The sequence below is a fragment of the Ahaetulla prasina genome, chromosome 3, assembly GCF_028640845.1.
Source record: "Ahaetulla prasina isolate Xishuangbanna chromosome 3, ASM2864084v1, whole genome shotgun sequence".
NCBI classification, from domain to species: Eukaryota; Metazoa; Chordata; class Lepidosauria; order Squamata; family Colubridae; genus Ahaetulla; species Ahaetulla prasina.
Window position 1 is genome coordinate 189,231,410 of NC_080541.1, and position 21,628 is coordinate 189,253,037.

At 44.8% G+C, this 21,628-nt stretch overlaps 1 protein-coding gene across 2 annotated transcripts in view; it reads right to left on the bottom strand.

Annotated features, from left to right (window-relative positions):
* Positions 1-994: 994 nt before the first annotated feature.
* The window catches only part of ADORA1 (adenosine A1 receptor), a 55,560-nt gene continuing 34,926 nt past the window's right edge, over positions 995-21,628 (bottom strand). For both annotated transcript variants that reach the window (XM_058176124.1, XM_058176125.1), the window contains one exon: positions 995-2,407. In XM_058176124.1, coding sequence (XP_058032107.1) covers positions 1,798-2,407 — 610 coding nt within the window. In that variant the 3' untranslated portion in view covers positions 995-1,797. The remainder of the gene's footprint in view (positions 2,408-21,628) is intronic.

The window sequence follows — 21,628 nt, forward strand, 5'->3', positions numbered from 1 at the left end:
CAAGATGTGTTTGTTTGTTTGTTATTTATTTATTTTGACTTATATGGCACTCCAGTTGATAACAGCTCTGCATTGTTTACATTGTCAGTACTAAGATAAACTGCAATCAATTCCCATCATTCAAAATTAGAAAAATGTCATAACCCACAATCAGCTGGACCTAGCAAGAGAGCCAACTTTTATTGCCAGTGAATCCAAAAGGTTAACTGTGCCTTTCCCATGGCATACATAACTAATCTCAAAGTGCTTAATCACTTACGCTGTATAGTACAATGTCAGACTCCTTGTCAGCTGTCCTTGAGAGCGGATAAAAGAAAATTCCCTACCCAGAGAGGGGATGCCCCTGTGATTCTGAACTCACAAGAAACTACACAGCATTTACTCCTCCAGTGCTTGTATTATAGAAACCCCTGTACTAGCCTCATCTCACTATTATTACATAAATTTCCAGGGGACACAGACCAATTCTATACCTCCGTGCTGTTTTTAGATACTAAACTGCTATAACACACAATGTTGCCAGGTTTCCTACAGCAGTGCTTAAAACCCACCAGATGATCTGTAATAGATTTAGTTTGCCATATTTAACCATATGCTCTCCTTTACCAATCTAAAGTTTTATCCCTCCTTTTGAGCTTTTGCTTTTATAGGTACAATATATTTATTTTATAGTTTTTCAGCATTTTATAATTAATATTATTTTTAAAACTTTGACTTATTACTTCATTCTTTTAATTAACTGTACCCCGTTCTCTTTATGCTGATTTTTGACCATAGTAAATATTTGATTTGACAGTCAACTGGCACTGCCGGTACTCAGGACCATCATAGCTTACTTGCCCCAAAGATTGTCTAGAACAGGGGTCTCCAACCTTGACAACTTTAAGACTTGTGGACTTCAACTCCCAGAGCTTGCTGAGGAATTCTAGGAGTTGAAGTCCACAAGTCTTAAAGTTGCCAAGGTTGGAGACCCCTGGTCTAGAAAACTTAAGTTTTAATAGATATCAGCAACTGCAACAATGATGGGGCAACCCTACCTTCAGGGACATTCTTCTCCAGAAGAGGGGAAGCACCACAGAGAAGATTCTGGCTCTGGCTCTGGCTCCTTGATGAGTTAGGATCTGCAGAAGGCCTTTTGAATCTCACCAAGTTGGCAGAACCCACTGTTGTCTATTATTCAACTGTATTTTTGCTGATGTATTGAATTGATCTGGTATTATATGTGTAAAGATTTATGGCAGAAAGAAAAAAAAGTCACATAATACTTAGTGGCATCTGAAATAAGCTTGCAACTGGCACTAAGTTACTGAACATATGAGGATATGAATTGCTTCTCTGATTTTGCTCATACATACTCTTATTAGCTATTATACTTGCCAATATTAAATATAGATAGTGCCTATGTTTTACAACCATTGAAGTCAAAGTTTTCTTCCATATTTCCCTTTATTTTTTCCTCTGGATTATCTTATATTGAGGACTTCAACATTTGCTACACTATATAGCAAATCCCTACAGTAAAAACAAAACCACCGAGATTAATTTCCTCTTTATTGGAATGAAAGATATGTCACAGCTTTTTGTTGGTATATTTCTCCTTTAAATAGGTAAATAGATGCCAATTTAAGAACAGAATACCAAGTGGTACAAGGAATATTGCTAGTAGAAGTAATAAATAATACTTTTGGTTACCTCTGAGCTTTGCCTGCTCAGAGACCATGGACAATGAAAGGAATATTTCTAGATCATCCTGTACAGTGTGAAGGTTGCAGCCCCAAACCCTGCAGCCCATGATTCCTAAATAGCAATGTCAGTATTACCAATATTGTTTGCATTCCTGTCCAGTTTGCAATAAAAATACTGGTTCCAGATTTGCAGGAATGTGGTCCTGAATTTTTTAATCCTAAATGCATAAACAATGGGGTTCATGGCTGAGTTCCAATGAGTCATACATATAGCAATAGAGGTGAAGGTACGCAAGTGATTCAACTCAGGAGCTAATAGGGTGATAAAGTTGCAAATGTGCAGAGGAAGCCAGCACAGAGCAAAAAGAAATAGCACCAAGGCAAGAGACTTGGCAATTTGCAGTTCCTTCCCGTAATATTTTTCTGGGCATGCTGAATTGGATCCAAACTTTTTGCTGAGTTGTTTGCGAATTATCTTGAAGACAGCTATGTAGATGATGAGCATAAGGACCAGGGGAGGCAACACCCACCCGAAGAAATTGAAATACACCATGTATTTCATGCTGATGACTTTGTCAAATTGGCAAGTGACGTCGGAGGTGGAGTTTTCCTTTTCGTATTGGTTCCATCCAAATAGCGGAGTCATGCCCACAAGGAAGGAGATCAGCCAGCAGCATCCAATAGCAACCCCTGCACGTCTGGGGGTCACCACATTCTTATAACTGCGGAAAGAAAGAATAAGATTGTGGCATTACAGACATAACTACTCTTTGGTCTCAGTAAATTTCCCTTATTTCTAACCATCATTCATTTATTAAGGCAGAGTTTCTCTGTATGATCTGAAATTATTGTTTCTAGGTTTTCTGCCATCATGTTTGCTCTCAATAGTTCCCCTTCTATCTCTAGATTATTCACTTCCATTACTTTTCCAGCCTTCCCACAATCTCACACAAGAGGGCTGTTTTGTTTATGAAATTTTCTTAAAACAATATACAATCTTTTATTTTTCCTCCTTCCCTCCCTCCCTCCCTCGCTCCTCTAGAGCAGGGGTCTCCAACCTTGGTCCCTTTAAGACTTGTGGACTTCAACTCCCAGAGTCCCTTAGCCAGCAAAGCTTCTCCTGTGGAGTCCATTTCTTTGGGTAATTTCTGTAGAAATTACCCAAAGAAATGGACTCCACAGGAGAAGACTTTAAGTTCTCTATCTGCCATCATTTTTCTCTAAACCCAAACTGAAACGTACATCCAAATAATAACTGAAAATTGTATGGATTTGAAATTGTGTTTGACATTGTCAAAACCAAATGTTAGCCCAGAAGTTTTCTGCAGACTTTATTAGCAATTTTATGTAAACATGTTTTGTATTAACTAATGAACCAGTTGCGTTTAGAAACAAACCACATATAATCAATGAGTAAGGAAAATCCCAACACAATGCTTATTAAACATCTACATGTAATTTTCCAATTTGGTTTGCAACAAAATAAAAGAAATAAAAGAAAAGTGTGTGAATTCTTTTGATCTTTGTGTTAAAACACACATTGTTCACTCATTTCCTTTTTCATAGAAGCGAGTCATTTTCTTTCGAGTGCTGCCCATTTAATTCTAACATTTCCCTGTAATCTTTCCTATTATTACTGCTTTATGTGGAATCAGAATGAATTGCTATGAATGTATTTATTTATTTGGTAAATGCATATGGCTGCCCATGACTAATACTTAAATACAAAATAAAAATAGGATTTAAAAAAGCCAAAATGAAAAACAAACAACATCCCCATCAATTAAGTAAGGATATAAAATGAAAAATTAAGTAAGGATACAAAAGGGGTAATGTCATGCATGCAAATGGAGCCAGAACTGGAAGGGGTCTATATTTGGAAAAGGAACTAAGTTTATTCTTTTAATTAGATTTATGCTATCATGTTGCTTAGTTTCCTACATCAAAAGATAGGTGTAAGTAAGGCAATTCTGGGAAGTACAAGGAAGCTACATTTGATTCTGAAGATGCACCATCTATGATAAGCGAGTCATTTTGGATAGTGAGATAGCATATAAATTTAATAAATAAGATTATTTTCAAGAAATGCTGAAGATGGTGGGAACTCTGCATAATAGTCCATAGTTTTTGCCAATATTCTTGGTGCTAATGTTTAGATTTTAATTCCATAATCCCCACATAGCAGAATTACATGAGAGAAGCTGATAACCAAATCTGTGTGATGGTACTCTTGAGGTTTATGGAAATGAAAGAATTTCAGTTCCAGACAAGCACTGAAGCAAACATGCAAGATGAGCTGGAAGCTGATTGGAATTAAGGTTACCTAGACCGCTTCACTGCCAATAACAGTTCCCTACAGCTCAGAGATCACTCTGTGCAGTGCAAAAATCAGGGTACCAGCATCACTGAGAAAAAGAGGGCGGCACAGTTGAAATTTGCTGGCAGAGCAGCTAGTTCCAGATGGCTCAAAGAAGTAAGCCAAGTCACATATGGAAGGAGAGGAAAAAAGTCTTTAAAAAGAGCAAAATTATTTCCACACCTTGCAAACAGTTTTCAAATTCACTTCTGTGAAAATTCTTTAAATTAGGCAGAAAAAATAAGATATGTCAGAAGCCAGTTACTGCTAAAAAAATACAGCTCTTTATCCCACACATACCACCATCTGCTATAGTCCTGTTCACATTCTGAGAAAACTGAATTACCAGAATGCAATGTGACTAATCTAGCATAACCATCCTTAAGTGACAAAAGCAATTATTCTGTGGCTCTCTCGGACGTGGCTTCTCGGAGGCAAATGCTCATTTACCCCATAGAGAAGACGATGCTCTCATAGGGGAACAGCCCAAGAGAGCTCCACAATCAGGCAGAGCACAGCAATCAGGCAAAAGTCTTCTCTCAACGTAAGGTTGGGCTTTATAGAAGAACAATCATTCTAAAGCCTGAAACAAAAAAAAATGGGAATGGATTTTCCACCTTGCAAAGTGCCAAGCCAAAAGCAACAAAAACTAGAGGTTTTTTTTATCAGGGTCGTAATCTATCTATCTAGCTGCTGTGCTTCATCTCAGTGAGCTGCTCTGAATCATGGAGGTCAATCCTGTGTTCTTTCATAAAATTTTCTTTCATAAAATGTTACTCAGAGACCTCATGTTCCTCTCCTCTCCTTTCTTTTTCTTTAGCTGTCAAATTTGTATGGTTGTCCATCTCACACACAAAAAAAAACTGAGTAATTATTGCAATAATCTCCCCAAAAAGGGAAAATGTCTATGACAATAGGTGGCTCATATTTCTTCAGCTTGTGGTCTATGATGTTCTAAGGAAGGTGGTTTATGGTTTCAGTGAAAACCTGACTCAATCTTTAATAGCAAGCCTTAGCACAGATAATGGAAGAATCTTAGGACTTGAGATTTTTCAAGACCATCCCAGAAGCTACTTTCCTAGTTTAGGTGGGGAAGATGTTGGGTCTCAAACACCTAACAGGGCACCCATTTGGTGTTTGAGACTCAACACCAATTAAAAATCCTCGCAGCCGATTGGCATTTTTTAATGAGATGATATTCCGCTACTTCTCTGTCCTCCTGATTATGTGCTATTATCATCTCACTTTATGAGTAATTAGGGTTACTAAACCCTCCTGTTACTAAAAAAACAGGAAGCCCACTCTTGCCTTAAGGAGTACTTCCCGGATCTGGATAACTATCATCCACTGACTAGCCAGTAACTTTTTCTTTAGTGAAGAGTTAGAAAAGTGCTCCTCCTTACCTACAGACTTTAAGAAAGCTGAATATCTAGATGCATTTCAGTCTCACTAGAAATCTGGGTACTGCACCAAAATAATCTTGTTTGCTCTGATTGCGGCCAGAGAGAAATGGGGAAGTAGTACCATGTTGAACATCTTAGATCCCTTAGCAGGTTTTGTTAGCGATGACTATAATATTTTGTTATAGCAGAAAATGAAAACATTGTATTACAATTACTATAATCTGTTCCTGTTAGCTGCTTACTAATGACTCACATTCTGATCTTCTATTCCATTTGAATCGGGAGATGTTGCACAAGTGTTGAATAGTTGCTTGGAAGTGAAGACAGCCTGAATCAAAAGAAATACACTAATCTAAAAATGAATGTTAGCAAGGCAGAGGTAAATGGTTATTCTTGGACCTGGGAGCTAGAAAAGGGATCTACTTCACTTCCTATGAAGACACAGATATTACCTGAAGTTTCAGCAGAGCAGCTCGTTAATGTTTTTCCTCATGATCAATCAGGGAGCACCAAAATTGGCCTCCTGCCTAGACCATGCTACATGTTGCTGGGTTTGTACAAAGTCAAACCTTTCCAGAAACATGGGCACTGCTTGACTAATTACCCTTGAAACTCCAAGGTTAATTGCGAGGAAAGAAGGCCAAGAAATCATGAGATGGGGCTTATTAGGAGTTCATGTTAGCAAGACACCAGCCCAACCCTAACCCCTCTTTTTCATGGCTGCGCTCACCCTCTGGAATGAGATCTGCCCATTCAGTCCCTTGATAGACAGACAGTGAAAGCCAGGTCCTTGCCTTGAGCATTTGGGTCAGCATGATTACAGCTGCCATCTGGGAGACAACAATAAATTTAGTTTCTAAGCACTGAATAATTGCTTTGGTTTTCTGGTACTGTTTATTTTGATTTAGATATTTTTATTGGCTGATTTATTGTATTAGTTGTAATACTGCATTGTTTCAGTGGGCACTAAATACATAGCTAAACAGAACTTTCAAGACTGAAGAAAATCAATTCTGCTGCTTCACAGAGTATTTTGGAGATCTGGGGCAAAGCGCTGCTGTCAACCTGCAGTCAAAATCCCATGGAAATACAAAAAGAGGGAAATGCAGAAACATCAGAGAAGGAAAAAAAAATCAGGACAGCTGTTGCAGTTGTAACAGCTGCAGCAGAGTTATTTTCAAGAACCAGACCTAGACATTTAATTGATTTATCTCTAGTACTCTATGTATTGCAGCCATCAGGCTACATGTAATATGGGGGAGCAAGATGATACATTTAATTCTGTTGGTAATCTAGTCCAGTATTATCTGCTTTAGCTTATGATGGATAGATTTTTTTTAAGTCTTGCCAATTAACATTTTCCAGCTTGATGCCTTCCGATACTGTACAATGAATAATATTGTCTATTGGCCAGGAGCCATTAGCCACTCCACCCCCTCCTCCCCCATTCTGTATTAAAGATTCCGGGAAGTTCCGGGAAGATCAACTGTGAGTTGATTAATCAAGTTCTGGGGAGATCAACTGTGAGTTCATTAACCAAGATTAAATTTGCCAAGTGAGAAAAGGTTTCTCCTTAGCGCAATCCCACTGAAAATTTCCCTAAAGATAGTATTAACACCAACAACCTCAGTTGTTCCAGTATTCCAGTATTCTTTTTGGAGCAAATAACAGCTTTAGGTAGAAAGCAGCATGCATGGGCGGAAAGCAGTGGTGGGGATTCAAAATTTTTTACTGCCAGTTCTTTGGGCGCGGCTTGGTGGGCGTGGCAGAGGAAGGATACTGTAAAAATCTCCATTCCCTCCTCACTCCAGGGGAAGGTTACTGCAAAATCCCCATTTCCTCCCAATCAGCTGGGACTCGGAAGGCAGAGAATAGATGGGGGTGGGGCCAGTCAGAGGTGGTATTTACCGGTTCTCCAAACTACTCAAAATTTCCGCTACCGGTTCTCCAGAACCGGTCAGAACCTGCTGAATACCAACTCTAGTGGACAGGTATAATAACTCCCTCTCATCCTCATATGCACAATCCTGATTAGAGCATTTTTTATTCAAAACTTTAGGGCAGGGGTGTCCAAACTTGGCAACTTTAAGACTTGTGGACTTCAACTCCCAGAATTCCTCTCCTCAGCCAGCAAAGCTGGCTGAGGAATTCTGGGAGTTGAAGTCCACAAGTCTTAAAGTTGTCAAGTTTGGACACCCCTGCTTTAGGTGAATAAATTTCAGCGGATCAAGGGTTACAATAAGCTTCCTTCAATCAACTGGTGGGCTGCATGTGACATTAATGGTAGAGGGGGAAGCTCACAAGGAAGAGCATTAGTTATTTTTCCATGCAGTTTGTAACTTTTGCAACATAAATGAATGGGGATCAGACTGGAAAGGCTGTGAAAGGAGGACTCCAAATTTCATCCATACAAAATCTCCCCCCCCCCCACACACACACTCAGAATCACATTAACAAACTTGGGTAGCAAAATTATTTTGGAGCGGGGATACCGGTATTTTAAGAGTGAAAATAAGACCAGTTTGTCTCTCAGAGGGTCCTAATTTCCCCCCCCTTTTTTGAGAGCAACACAATATTTGCTATTAATAATTGCATATTCTACTATCAAATTTTGAAAACATGATCCTTAAGATATTAGGAGGCTGCAAGTGGAATGCTGGGGTAGCCAGATACAGTTATCCGCCCTGCATTAAGGGCTCAAATGTATCATATGCCTAGTATTTTTGTTTCACATCTCCTTCAGGAAAATATGGCTGAGAAATGTCAAACTTCTTAGTTTGTTCTGAATTAGTTGCCATAATAACCTTGTGGAGCTCCTGTGTACCATTCATAAGCAGCAGACAAAAGGAACATGACATGCAATTAAAGCAGCTGGAGGGAACAAGCTTGGTTCACCTTTCGTGACAATGAAAGTTCACCATTACTCCAGGATAAGGCCAGAGTCCTTTATTTTAATAACATTCGGCTTCTATCACTCTCTCATGCTCTCTGCACCTATTTGCTCCATAAATCATTGGAGTTTTAAAATATTCTTTATTGCATGCTTATGGGATTAAAACTGAATCATTACTAGCGAGAATGGCTATTCAGTTCAGGTTAATCTAATAAGAAAAATAATGGTTCTTATGAAAAAAAACCTTCTCTAAATTCAGTTAGACATGAGGGTCTATTGAAAAGGGCATATAAAATGACAGCTATAAATCCAGCATTAGGTACCAATTTTGGCTAGATGTTGAAGCTAAATGCCTGGCAATGAATGAGACAAATTAAGATCTGACAGAAGAGCAGAAAAACAGAATTAAATTGGAAGAGCCATAGCAGATATCACTGTTTAAACTAGCAGACATTCAGTAATGAAACAAAATTATCTTCCCAACTTATGACCATATTTATGATCGGTAGAAAGTCAAGGTTTTCCTTATTAATCCTTCATAGCAGGTTCACACTCAAGTATCACTTCTTGACCTTTGGGCTAAGATCAAGGTGTCTGATTCATGGAACAAGAAGAAGTGGATGAGTTAAAATTCAGAAAGAAGGGTAAAGAAATTGGTAGAAAAGAAAGTAGTTGTCTCATTCATGGCCAAATGAGGATGCAGTGGGACTCCAACCCAGTGCCTTGTTAGTGGGCAGAAACTGCCTCAGATTGAACCTTAGTAGTAGCTGTTTAATCAGAAGCCAACCGATTATCAGATTGTATCAAATTTGATTGTTATGTTCCCCCAGAAAGAGGTAGCCTACAACATGGACGTTCTCCTGGATTCACAGCTTTTTCTGAGAGAAATGTAAGTTGTGACTTTGCTCACCTTTCCTAGAACATTTTAAATGTGAAAATGTGAACAATGGTTGTTATGTATTAATGTTGTACCTTTAAATATTTGAGCGGGAAATCAGCACGTTGCTGATTGGTCAAAACCTCCAACAGAACTGTATAAAAGGAGAGGGTTTTCGCCCAGCCTGTTGCTGGGTTCACCCTATATTAAAGAGCTGTTGTCACTACCCTGGTCTCCAGCCTCGTTACTTCCCGAACTTAACATTGGCGACGAGGATGGGATTTCGAGGCTAAGGAGAACCAGAACCGAGCTGAAGCGCGATAGTTCCGAACCCAGCAAACTCAGGGCAGAAACGCGGAAATGGCAAACACGCCACCCGCACCGTACAACCCGGTCAAGGAGAAATGGGAACATATATGACCCGTTTGAGCTTTCTAGAAGCCAACGAACTACAGGGGATCCCTGATAACCGCAAACGGGCTTACTTCTTAAGCCAGTGCGGGCCGGAGGTAACCGAGATTGCGGACGCCCTGGCAGTGCCAACGCCGATACAATCGGTATCGTGGCCGACTCTGCAGACTTTGCTGAAGAACCATTTCGCACCGACGCCGTCCAAATACGTGCAGCGGTTTGAATTGAGAACGTAGACAGATGGAGGCGAGTCCATCGGTGACTACATGGCGCTTTAAGAAGAGCGTCCAAGGACTGCGGATACCGAGACCTAGACGAGGTGCTACTCGAGCAACTCGTCCGAGGGTCAAGGACATCCGTCTGGCGACGGCTGCTAGCCAAGAGCAACCTGACACTAGCCAACGCTCTGGGCGAAGCCAGAGCACACGAAATGTCTACTAAAGCAGCAGAGACCCTGCAAAAGCCTCTTCAATCCAAGGCGGCGCAAAGCCAACGCCAGTACACCAGGAGGAGATTCAGTCCGAATCCGGCGGTGAGGCGAGGATGAGGAAGGGTCTGCCGGACCGAGAAACGCGACATTGAGGACCGTGGCGAGTGCGGAAGCTGCGGAGGGCAGCACCAGCGCCAACGCTGCAGGTTTAAAGGCGCAACATGCGGCGGTGTGGGAAGAAAGGGCACTTAGCTCAGGTCTGCAGAGCGGCCCAACCTTCCGCCGAAAATTCAAATCGGCCAATCAAAACGCGGAACCGGAAAGGCGGCCCGCGATTGGTTCAAACAAGAAAGCGCAAGTCTAACCAAGCGACTGTCATTATAGGCGCGCCTCAACCAAAGTGGAAAGAAGATCTTCACAAAGCCCAAGATAGAGGAGTACGGTGCAGGCTTGAAGTAGACACGGATCAGCGATCACCATCATGTCCTGGGACACTCTGGCGAAGTCGCTGCCGTCCGTCACAAGCGCCACCTGCAAGCACAACGGCTACGAGTGCACGACTACCAGGGAATCGCATCCCTGTTCGAGGGACCACCTCCGTCCGAGTCGAGTATGGTCCACATAAAAGACCCTGCCCATCACGATCGTCGAAGGAACTCTGCCCAGTCTGTTGGGACTAGACTGGTTTCGTGCCCTGGGCATGGGAGTGACTGGCATCTACCAAGTGACTGTAACCTGAAAGACATTCTCTTTAACGAGTTCAAGATGTCTTCAAGGACTGCCTGGGCAAGTACAAAGGACCCCTATTTCCTTCAACTTAGACCCCAGGTAGCCCCCATTAGGCTTAAGGCGAGGAGAGTCCCTTTGCCCTAAAACCAAAATTGATAAGGAGCTGGATAAGCTCATTAATCAAGGGATCTTGGTGCCAGTCGATCACGCAAGGTGGAGACGCCAATCGTCACCCCATAAAACCGGACGGGTCAATTAGAATTTGCGCTGACTACAAGGCGACGCTTAACAAAGCCTTACAGAAAAGCGCTTACCTGGTTCCCGTGGTGCAACACTTATTGCACTCGTTGGGGCAAGGGTGTCTTTGCAAAGTTAGACTTGGCCCAAGCCTACCAACAACTGCCAGTAGACGCCCGCACAGCCAAGCCCAAACGACAGACGCACAGGGGTGCCTTCAAGTGCACCCGATTACAATTTGGGGTCAGTGTGGCACCAGGACTGTTCCAAAACCTGATGGAACGACTACTGCAGGGGCTCCCAGGGGTAGTTCCTTACTTCGATGATGTCCTAATTTCAGGGGAAAACATGGAGGAACTGGGGGAGCGGTTAAGAAAGGTCTTGAGCATTTTCCGGACAGCCGGGTTAAAAGTCAAGACAAACAAATGCCAGATCGGGGTCGAATCCGTCGACTTCTTGGTGTTCTGTTTCCCTTCCCCCAATACTCCCAGCAAAGAGTCCGTCAGAGGCCTTCCTTTTTTTTCCTTTTATTTACATAGATACATGTCCTGGCCACGTCTACCCACGGGCCTGCCAAGTTTCTGGAGATAACGAGGAAATTATAGATAAGGCCAGAATTACTCACGAATATATTCTTCCCTCCATGAATTAGCTTAAATTCATTGTTTTGTCCGAGACAAAAACCAGGAAGTCCGCCTCCTATTTATAGTCTCTGCAGATGTCACTGCATGACAATTATGACTTGGCTTTGTCCCAACTCTTCCGCTGCTGCACGCCGATCAAGCCTTCGTAACCTTGCGTCCCTCCAAAACTGTTCTTGGGGCGCTACAAATCAGAAGAAAGCCCGGGAGAATCAGGCCCCGCCGGCCCCTCCCTCTGAGTGGGTGCCAGGGAGGGAGAGGGCTCAAGAGAAGCAGGGCTTGCCAGGTCTTCTCCCTCATTTTCTGAATCATCCGAGTCCAGGAGTCTGGGTCCAGGAACCTGGGTCACAACACTTGGGCTACCGGATAGACAAGAAAGGAATTCACCCTACTGAGAGCAAGGTTAAGGCAATTAGAAAGGCTCCAGCGCCCAAAAACAAAGCAGAGCTGCAGGCATTCCTAGGATTGGTTAATTTTTACGCGGTCTTTTTAAAGAACAAAGCAACCGTTGCGGAACCGCTGCATAGGCTCTTAGGGAAAAATGCTGTTTGGTCTTGGGGAAAGTCAGAAATTAGGGCTTTTGAAGCAGTAAAGAACCTGCTTTCAAGTGATAGCCTGCTCATCCAATATCACGACTCATTACCCCTAGTGTTGGTTTGACGCCTCCCTTATGGGGTGGGGCTGTACTCAGCCATAGATTTCAAACGGCACAGAAGCCCCTATAGCGTTCTATTCGAGAACGATGTCCTCCCAGAGAGGAACTACAGCCAGTTAGACAAAGAAGCACTAGCCATTGTGTCAGGGTCAAGAAATTCCACGAGTATGTATTTGGGCGGAATTTGAAATCGTGACTGACCACAGACCGCTACTAGGAATACTGGCTGGCGACATCACCAACGCCTGTGGCACTTTCGCCACGATTGACCCGATGGACTATATTCTTAGCCGCTTATTCGCACAAGCTGCAACATCGACCAGGAAAAGAAGTGGGCACGCAGACGCGTTAAGCCGATGCCCACTACCTGGGGCGACCGAAGACCCCACCCAGGGACACCCATCCTACTTATTGACTCTTTGGACTCTGGCCCAGTCACATCTAAGGAAGTGGCTCGGGCATCATACCGGGACATTGTGTTAAGGTCTGTACTCGGTTGGGTACAGAGAGGGTGGCCCGCTGCAAAGGTTCAAAGAATTTGTCAAAAACGAGATGAGCTCTCAGCTCAAGGGGTGTCTATTATGGGGTGATCGTGTAATAATTCCTGAAAAGTTAAGGAAAGGTATTGGACCTCCTCCACGAGGGTCACCCAGGATCGTAAGGATGAAGGGCTAGCCAGAAGCTATGTATGGTGGCCACTCATGGACGCAGAGATTGCTGAGAGGGTAGGGAAATGTCAGGCTTGCCAAGAATCCAGACCTCTACCCCAACGGCCCCAGTCAGAGAATGGGAAAAGCCCCAAGGGCCCTGGTCAAGAATCCACATTGATTTTGCTGGCCCTTTCACGCCAAACATTCCTAATAGTTGTGGATGCATTTTCTAAATGGTTGGAGGTCATACTCATGAAATCCACTACGGCCGAAGCAGTAATCGCAACCCTGCCACCTATTCGCAACTCACGGATTGCCGGACACTCTGGTGTCCGACAATGGGCCTCAATTCACGGCAGCCCAGTTTGAAGAATACCTGGCAGAGGAAGGCATCCGACATGCCCTCTCTGCGCCTTTCCACCCGCGCCGAATGGCCTTGCAGAGCGTTCCGTCCGGAGCGCTAAGGAGGCATTGTCCAGGCTAAAGCCAGGTGACTGGCAAACAAAATAGACTTTTCCTAGCCATCCAGCACAGAACCCCAAGCACGGCCACCGGGAAAAGCCCAGCCGAATTGCTAATGGGACGGAAACTCCGGTGCCCACTGGACCGTTTGAATCCCCATTACACACCAGAGGGTTACAAGGGAAAACTAGAAAAGACCAGGGAAATGAGCATAGGCGACCCGGTGTGGGCTCGAAACTATGGGGACGGCCCTAGTTGGCTCACAGGACAAATAATTAAAGTAACTGGCCCAAAATCATACGTGGTAGAGCTACCCGACAACAGAGTGTGGAGGCGCCACATAGATCAGTTAAGGAAACGAATAACCGACCAAACTGAACCAAATGAAACATATCATGATCAATACCAATTTGATTCCACAGCCAACAATGACCCGGGGGAGGCGCAAGACTTAGCTGAGATCCCAGAGTTCCAGCGACGCCATCAGGTTCCCGAGGGAAGCGGCAGGGAAATTGAAAAAAGTAATCCAAGGCCCGATAGCCAAGAAAAAGAGTCGGCCAATAATCCGGAGCCCGTTGGCCCAGAGAAAGTGCTGGGGGGGGAAAACAGCCCCTCCGCCCAGCTCAAAACACCACCCAGAACTGAACCACGAGGTCAGAAAGGACTAGGAGACGCCCAGGTTATTTGCGTGACTACGTCGAAAAATAACATGTAAATATTTATGTAAATAGAGGCAAAGTGTTTTCTGGGAGGGGAGGAGTGTTATGTATTAATGTTGTACCTTTAAATATTTGAGCGGGAAATCAGCACGTTGCTGATTGGTCAAAACCTCCAACAGAACTGTATAAAAGGAGAGGGTTTTCGCCCAGCCTGTTGCTGGGTTCACCCTATATTAAAGAGCTGTTGTCACTACCCTGGGTCTCCAGCCTCGTTACTTCCCGAACTTAACAATGGTCATAAGTCACCTTTTTGTGTGCTGTTGTAATTTCAGTTGGTCACTAAATGAATAGTTGTAAGTGGAGAACTAATTGTATGGTTAGTTCAGGTTGACTCAGCCTTCCATCCTTCCGAGGTGGGTAAAATGAGGAGCCAGATTGTTGGGGGCAATATGCTGACTCTGTAAACTGCTTAGAGAGGGCTGTAAAAGCACTATAAAGTGGTATACAAGTCTAAGTGCTATTGCTATTGCTATTGTATTCATATTGTATCCTGTACTTACATATATATATTTTAGTTGTAAATCATGTTGCAAAATTCTGAAAAATTCCAATGTTGTACATACTGTACATGTTCTACATTCTCCTTCGTATTTTACAGGTTTCAAATCCGTATACTGTTTAGATAAAGTGAGCTTAGCTCTTGGATTTCAAAGACATGTTCCTACAATTATTTTAGAAACATGAATAACTGGTTCACCACTGCCTTTTTCCATATCATTTTTCATCTTTCCAGTCTAGCTTACAACTCTGGGATTCCTGAAAGCCACTTACCCTGACTCTGCTTAGCTTTTGCACCATAGCACAGCACGTGAAGGTCTGCTAAGGACTGCTGTGCTGCACTGTATCAATCAAAGGTATTGGCATCACTGTTATGGGGCCAACTCATAATCTTTTTTGGCTAAGGATAGGTGCCCTCAGATAATGAGTGACATCTCTCCCCCAGAAATGGGCAGAATCAGCCTAAAAGTAGATTTGGCTTAGCGTGAAACATGTAATTAAAAGTTAATTAAAACTTAAATCAAAGTAATTAATATTTTAACTTAGTACATGTAATGTATTTGAATTTTAGGAGGGAAATTTGGGCGGGAAAATGCACATTGCTGATTGGCTGATGCCTCAGCCAAAATACTATTTAAAGAGGGGTTTTTGCCTGTTGGTTTTTGCTGGGATCACAATAAACCAAAGAGCTGTTGTCACTTGTATCGTCTCCTGCCTCTTCATTGCCCGAACTTAACATTGGCGACGAGGATGGGATATTGAAGGCAGTGAGACTAGGAAAAGAGCTGAAGGAGCAACGTAACTTCAAACCCAGCCAGTATCAAGGGCGGATACATAGCGATGTCTAGCTATACGCCGCCAGCACCATTTGACCCAGCCAAGGAGAAATGGGGGTCGTACATGGCTCGTTTCGAGTGTTTCCTCGAAGCTAACGAACTGCAAGGAGTATTGGATAATCGGAAGCGAGCCTACTTCCTGAGCCACTGTGGGCCAGAAGTCTTCGATACCGCCGAATCGCTGTCAGAACCAACGCCGGTACAGTCGGTGCCATGGCAAACGCTACAGACGACGCTACGAGCACACTACGCGACGGTGCCATCGAAGTTTGTACAACGGTTCGAGTTGAGGCAAAGAGTTCAGCGAAAGGGCGAATCGATAAGCGTGTACATGGCCACATTAAGGAAAGCCGCAACCCACTGTGAGTATAGAGACTTGGAGGACTCTTTATTAGAAAAACTCATTTGTGGGGTCAGGGACATCCGACTACAGAGGCGGCTGCTGTCGAAAAGCAACCTAACCCTGGCGATAGCCCTGGATGAGGCCAGGGCACACGAGATGTCCACCAAAGCGGCAGAAACCTTACAAAAGCCGAACACGCCAAATGCCGCGGCGAAAGCAACGCCAGTCCACAGTGAAGAAATCCAGGCCGAATCGGACGGTGAAGAAGAGGAAGAGGTCTTCCACACCGGGAGGCCGGAGAGAGCGACTGGGACGAGTGCGTGAATTGCGGAGGCCAACACCAACGGCAGAATTGCAGGTTCAAAGATGCAATTTGTCGGCAGTGTGAAAAGAAAGGACACATAGCTCAGGCCTGCCGAGCCTCTCAACCTTCCCACCCAAAATTCAAACCGGCCAATCAACAGGGTGCCGGATCCGCGAGGCAGCCAGGGATTGGTCAGTTCAAAAAGGGCGCGAAGTTGAATCAGACCACTGTGAGAGTGGGCCACACATCGACACGACTAGAGAAGAAAATATTCACCAAAACACACATCGAAGGAGTGCAGTGTAAAATGGAGGTGGATACCGGCTCATCAATCACGATTATGTCTTGGGACACAATCGCAAGGGACCTACCAGACGTCGCGAAATGCCAGCTGCAACCCCAAAAGCTGAGAGTGCAAGACTACCAGGGGAACCGAATCCCTGTTCAAGGGGTCACGTCCGTCAGAGTGAAATATGGACAATTCAAGAAAACCCTGCCGATCACCATCGTAGATGGAAACCTGCCCAGTTTGCTAGGTCTGGACTGGTTCAGAGCCTTGGGCATGGAAGTAACCGGGGTTCACAGAAGCGGAGTCAACCTGAAGGATGAACTGTTGAGAGAGTTCGAGGACGTTTTCCAGGACTGCCTGGGCATGTACGTGGGGACCCCCATTTCATTCAATTTGGACCCCCAGGTGGCTCCCATTAGATTAAAAGCTAGGAGGGTCCCGTTCGCCCTAAAACCCAAGATTGACAGGGAACTAGACAAATTAGTAAGCCAGGGAATACTAGTCCCCGTCGACCATGCAAAATGGGAGACACCAATAGTGACCCCAGTCAAACCGGATGGATCAGTCCGGATTTGCGCTGACTATAAGGCAACGCTTAACAAAGCATTGCAAAAGAGTGCTTACCCCGTTCCCGTAGTGCAACATCTGTTGCATTCATTAGGACAGGGACAAAGAGGTTTTTGCCAAACTCGATCTGGCCCAAGCCTACCAACAATCACCAGTTGACGGCGAAACGGCCGAAGCGCAGATGATTGTCACACATCGGGGCGCTTTTAAATGCACTCGACTTCAGTTCAGAGTTAGTGTAGCCCCCGGGTTATTCCAAAACTTAATGGAACGACTCCTACAAGGTCTACCGGGAGTAGTTCCATATTTCGACGATGTACTGGTATCAGCAGAAAACTTGGAAGAATTAGGGGTCAAATTACGGAAGGTTTTGGGCATTTTCAGGTCTGCGGGGCTTAAGGTTAAATTCAACAAATGCCAGATAGGAGTTGAATCTGTAGAATTCTTGGGTTACCGGATAGATAAGGAAGGCATCCACCCAACTGAGAGCAAAGTGTGAGCCATTAGAAAGGCCCCAACCTCCAAAAACAAAAAAGGAATTACAGGCATTTTTGGGGCTCGTAAATTTCTATGCGGTATTTTTAAAAAATAAGGCAACGGTAGCCGAACTGCTACATAAACTGCTAGCGAAAAAATCTGTTTGGACTTGGGGCAGGGTTGAGGCTAAGGCATTTGAAGGCATTAAGAATCTCTTATCTAGCGATAGCCTTCTAATTCAGTACAATGGGACGTTGCCATTAGTACTAGTTTGCGATGCATCACCCTACGGGGTAGGGGCTGTCCTCAGCCACAGGTTACCGAACGGTTCAGAAGCCCCTATTGCATATTTTTCCCACACGATGTCCGCAGCGGAAAGGAACTATAGCCAACTAGACCGGGAAGCCCTGGCTATAGTTTCTAGGGTTAAAAAATTCCACGAGTACCTGTTTGGGCGGCAATTTGAAATAGTCACAGACCACAGACCTTTATTGGGACTCTTGGCGGGGGACCGTCCAACACCGGTTGCATTATCACCCAGGCTGATCCATTGGACTATTTTCCTGGCAGCATATTCGTGCAAACTGTCTCACCGATCGGGCAAAGATTTGGGACATGTGAACGCTTTAAGTAGATGCCCGTTGCCAGAGACTATCGAAGACCCAACCCCAGGGACGCCCGTCTTGTTAATTGACTCCTTGGACTCTGGCCCAGTCACATCTACAGAAGTGACTAGGGCATCTTACAAAGACATTGTCGTGAGAACTGTGATCGGTTGGGTGCAGAGGGGATGGCCCACTGCACCGGGGGATCGTTTCAAAGAATTTACAAAAAAACGTTCGGAACTGTCGGTACAAGGGGGTTGTCTGTTATGGGGGGATAGGGTGGTTATTCCGGAGAAATTACGAGGGCATGTGTTGGAACTATTGCATGTGGGCCACCCGGGGATTGTGAGGATGAAGAGCCTAGCGAGAAGTTACGTGTGGTGGCCACAAATGGATAAAGACATTAGCGACCGGGTAGGCAAATGCCAAGCATGTCAAGAATCAAGGCCACTACCCCCAACAGCCCCCATAAGGGATTGGGAGAAACCCCAGGGTCCTTGGTCCAGGATCCATATAGATTTTGCCGGGCCGTTCCATGGGCAGACCTTCTTAATTGTGGTAGATGCCTACTTGAAGTGGTTAGAAATTTTACTCATGAAAACCACAACAGCGGAAGCTGTAATCACAGTATTGAGGCATCTATTTGTGACACACGGGTTGCCGGACACTCTAGTGTCCGATAATGGCCCACAATTCACGGCCATTTGATGGCCACCCGTTTGAGGGGTACTTGGTACTTGGCAGAAGAGGGCATCCGACATGTCCTCTCGGCGCCTTTCCACCCGGCGACGAATGGACTTGCAGAACGTTTTGTATGCAGTGCCAAGGAAGCGCTATCTAGAATTAGCCCAGGAGATTGGCAATCCAAAATTGATACCTTCCTGGCAGTCCAACATAGAACTCCCTGTGTGACCACCGGCCGCAGCCCATCGGAGTTACTAATGGGTAGAAGACTCCAGTGCCCCCTAGATCGGTTAAACCCAACATACTCCCCTGATGGGTACCAAAACACAAAGGGAAGAACCAGAACAATGACAACAGGTGACCCGGTATGGGCACATAACTATAGTGAGGGCCCAGCGTGGCTAAAGGGAACAATTGTAGGAGTGACGGGCCCAAAGTCATACATAGTGGACATGGGGGATGGCCGAGTGTGGAGACGCCACATAGATCAATTACGAAAAAGAATACAAAACAATCCAGAAACCAAACAGCCAGACCCTGACTACCCAATATTTGAACCAACAGCTAACTCAACCCCGAGGCGATCGGAGGACTTAGCTGAGTCTGAAGAAGTCCAGCGACGCCAACCGGCTCCTCCAGAGGACAGCAGGGACGACTCTGCCAATAATCCAGGGCCGGATGGCCCAGAGGAGGAGCTGGGAGGAACAAACAGTCCCTCCGACCAGCTCGACTCACTCCCAGGGAATGAATTGCGCAGGTCAGAAAGAGTTAGGAGACGCCCTGTCTACCTGCGTGACTACGTGGAAAAATAACATGCAAATGTTATGCAAAAAACTATGTAAATATGGTACAATGTGTTCTGGGAGGGGAGGAGTGTAATGTATTTGAATTTTAGGAGGGAAATTTGGGTGGGAAAATGCACGTTGCTGATTGGCTGATGCCTCAGCCAAAATACTATTTAAAGAGGGGTTTTTGCCTGTTGGTTTTTGCTGGGATCACAATAAACCAAAGAGCTGTTGTCACTTGTATCGTCTCCTGCCTCTTCATTGCCCGAACTTAACAGTACACACATGAGTTAAAAACAGCCAACTTCTCCTTCCAGCAGATAATGCATGAAGCTGGAGACAGCTTCTAAGGCTTTTAATGCTATTTGTGCAGTTTCCCTATCACAGTAGCTCCAAAGATTAATCTCTAAAGAGGGCAGTTAAAAATAGAACAAGTAGTACAAATTATTACAGGAGTATGGTTCTCACCTCCTCATTCCAAATAAATGGCTCCCAACATCTTGAATGACAGCTATGGCACCAGAACCACTAGTCCAGGGGTGTCAAAATCATATTGTCATGTCGGTGTCACATGATGTATTGGGACTTTCCCCCCCTTCGCTAAACTGGGCATGGACGTGGCCAGCACGTGACACATCGGGCTCGAGGGCCAGGAGTTTGACAGCCCTGCATTAGTCTGTCTCTTGTCTTTAAGGAAGTGTTTCATCTGCAAAGGATCTATTGGTATAATTGCTAATTTGTTTATTAATTATTTATTAAATTTTTATCCTACCCATCTCACTATCCAAAATGACTCTGGGCAACTTTGTTGTTAGTTGTGAAGTTGTGTCTGACCCATCGCAACCTCATGGACACAGTTCCTCCAGGCCTTTCTATCCTTTACCTCTGGAGTCCATTTAAGCTCACGCCTACTGCTTCAGTGACTCCATCCAGCCACCTCGTTTTCTGTCGTCCCATTCTTCTTTTGCCCTCAATCTTTCCCAGCATTAGGCTCTTCTCCAGTGAGTCCTTCCTTCTCATTAGGTGGCCAAAGTATTTGAATTTCATCTTCAGGATCTGGCCTTCTAAAGAGCAGTCAGGGCTGATCTCCTCTAGGACTGACGGGTTTGATCGCCTTACAATGGCGGAAAAGCATAAATATAAAAGCACTAAAATTAACAGTGAGTAAATTTATTTTATTATTTATTATTTAAATTTGTATACCGCCCTTCTCCCGAAGGACTCAGGGCGGTTCACAGCCAAGTAAAAATACAATACTATAAATACAAATTAAAATACAGTTAAAAAACTTATTAAAATTGGCCACAATTAAAATTTAAAACTAAAACCCATTAAAAACCATAAACTTAAAACACTAACCCAGTCCAGCGCAGATGAATAAGTAGGTTTTAAGCTCGCGGCGAAAGGTTCGGAGGTCCGGAAGTTGGCGAAGTCCTGGAGGGAGTTCGTTCCAGAGGGCGGGAGCCCCCACAGAGAAGGCCCTTCCCCTTGGTGTCGCCAGACGGCACTGCCTAGCTGACGGCACCCTGAGGAGTCCCTCTCTGTGAGAGCGCACGGGTCGGTGAGAGGTATTTGGTAGCAGTAGGCGGTCCCGTAAATAGCCCGGCCCTATGCCATGGAGCGCTTTAAAGATTGTCACCAGCACCTTGAAGCGCACCCGGAAGGCCACAGGTAGCCAGTGCAGTCTGCGCAGGATAGGTGTAACACGGGAGCCACGAGGGGCTCCCTCTATCACCCGCGCAGCTGCATTCTGAACTAACTGGAGCCTCCGGATGCCCCTCAAGGGGAGCCCCATGTAGAGAGCATTGCAATAATCCAGGCGAGACGTCACAAGGGCGTGAGTGACTGTGCACAAGGCATCCCGGTCTAGAAAGGGGCGCAACTGGCGCACCAGGCGAACCTGGTGGAAAGCTCTCCTGGAGACGGCCGTCAAATGGTCTTCAAAAGACAGCCGTTCATCCAGGAGAACGCCCAAATTGCGCACCCTCTCCATCGGGGCCAATGACTCGCTCCCGACAGTCAGCCGCGGACTCAGCTGACTGTACCGGGATGCCGGCATCCACAGCCACTCCGTCTTGGAGGGATTGAGCTT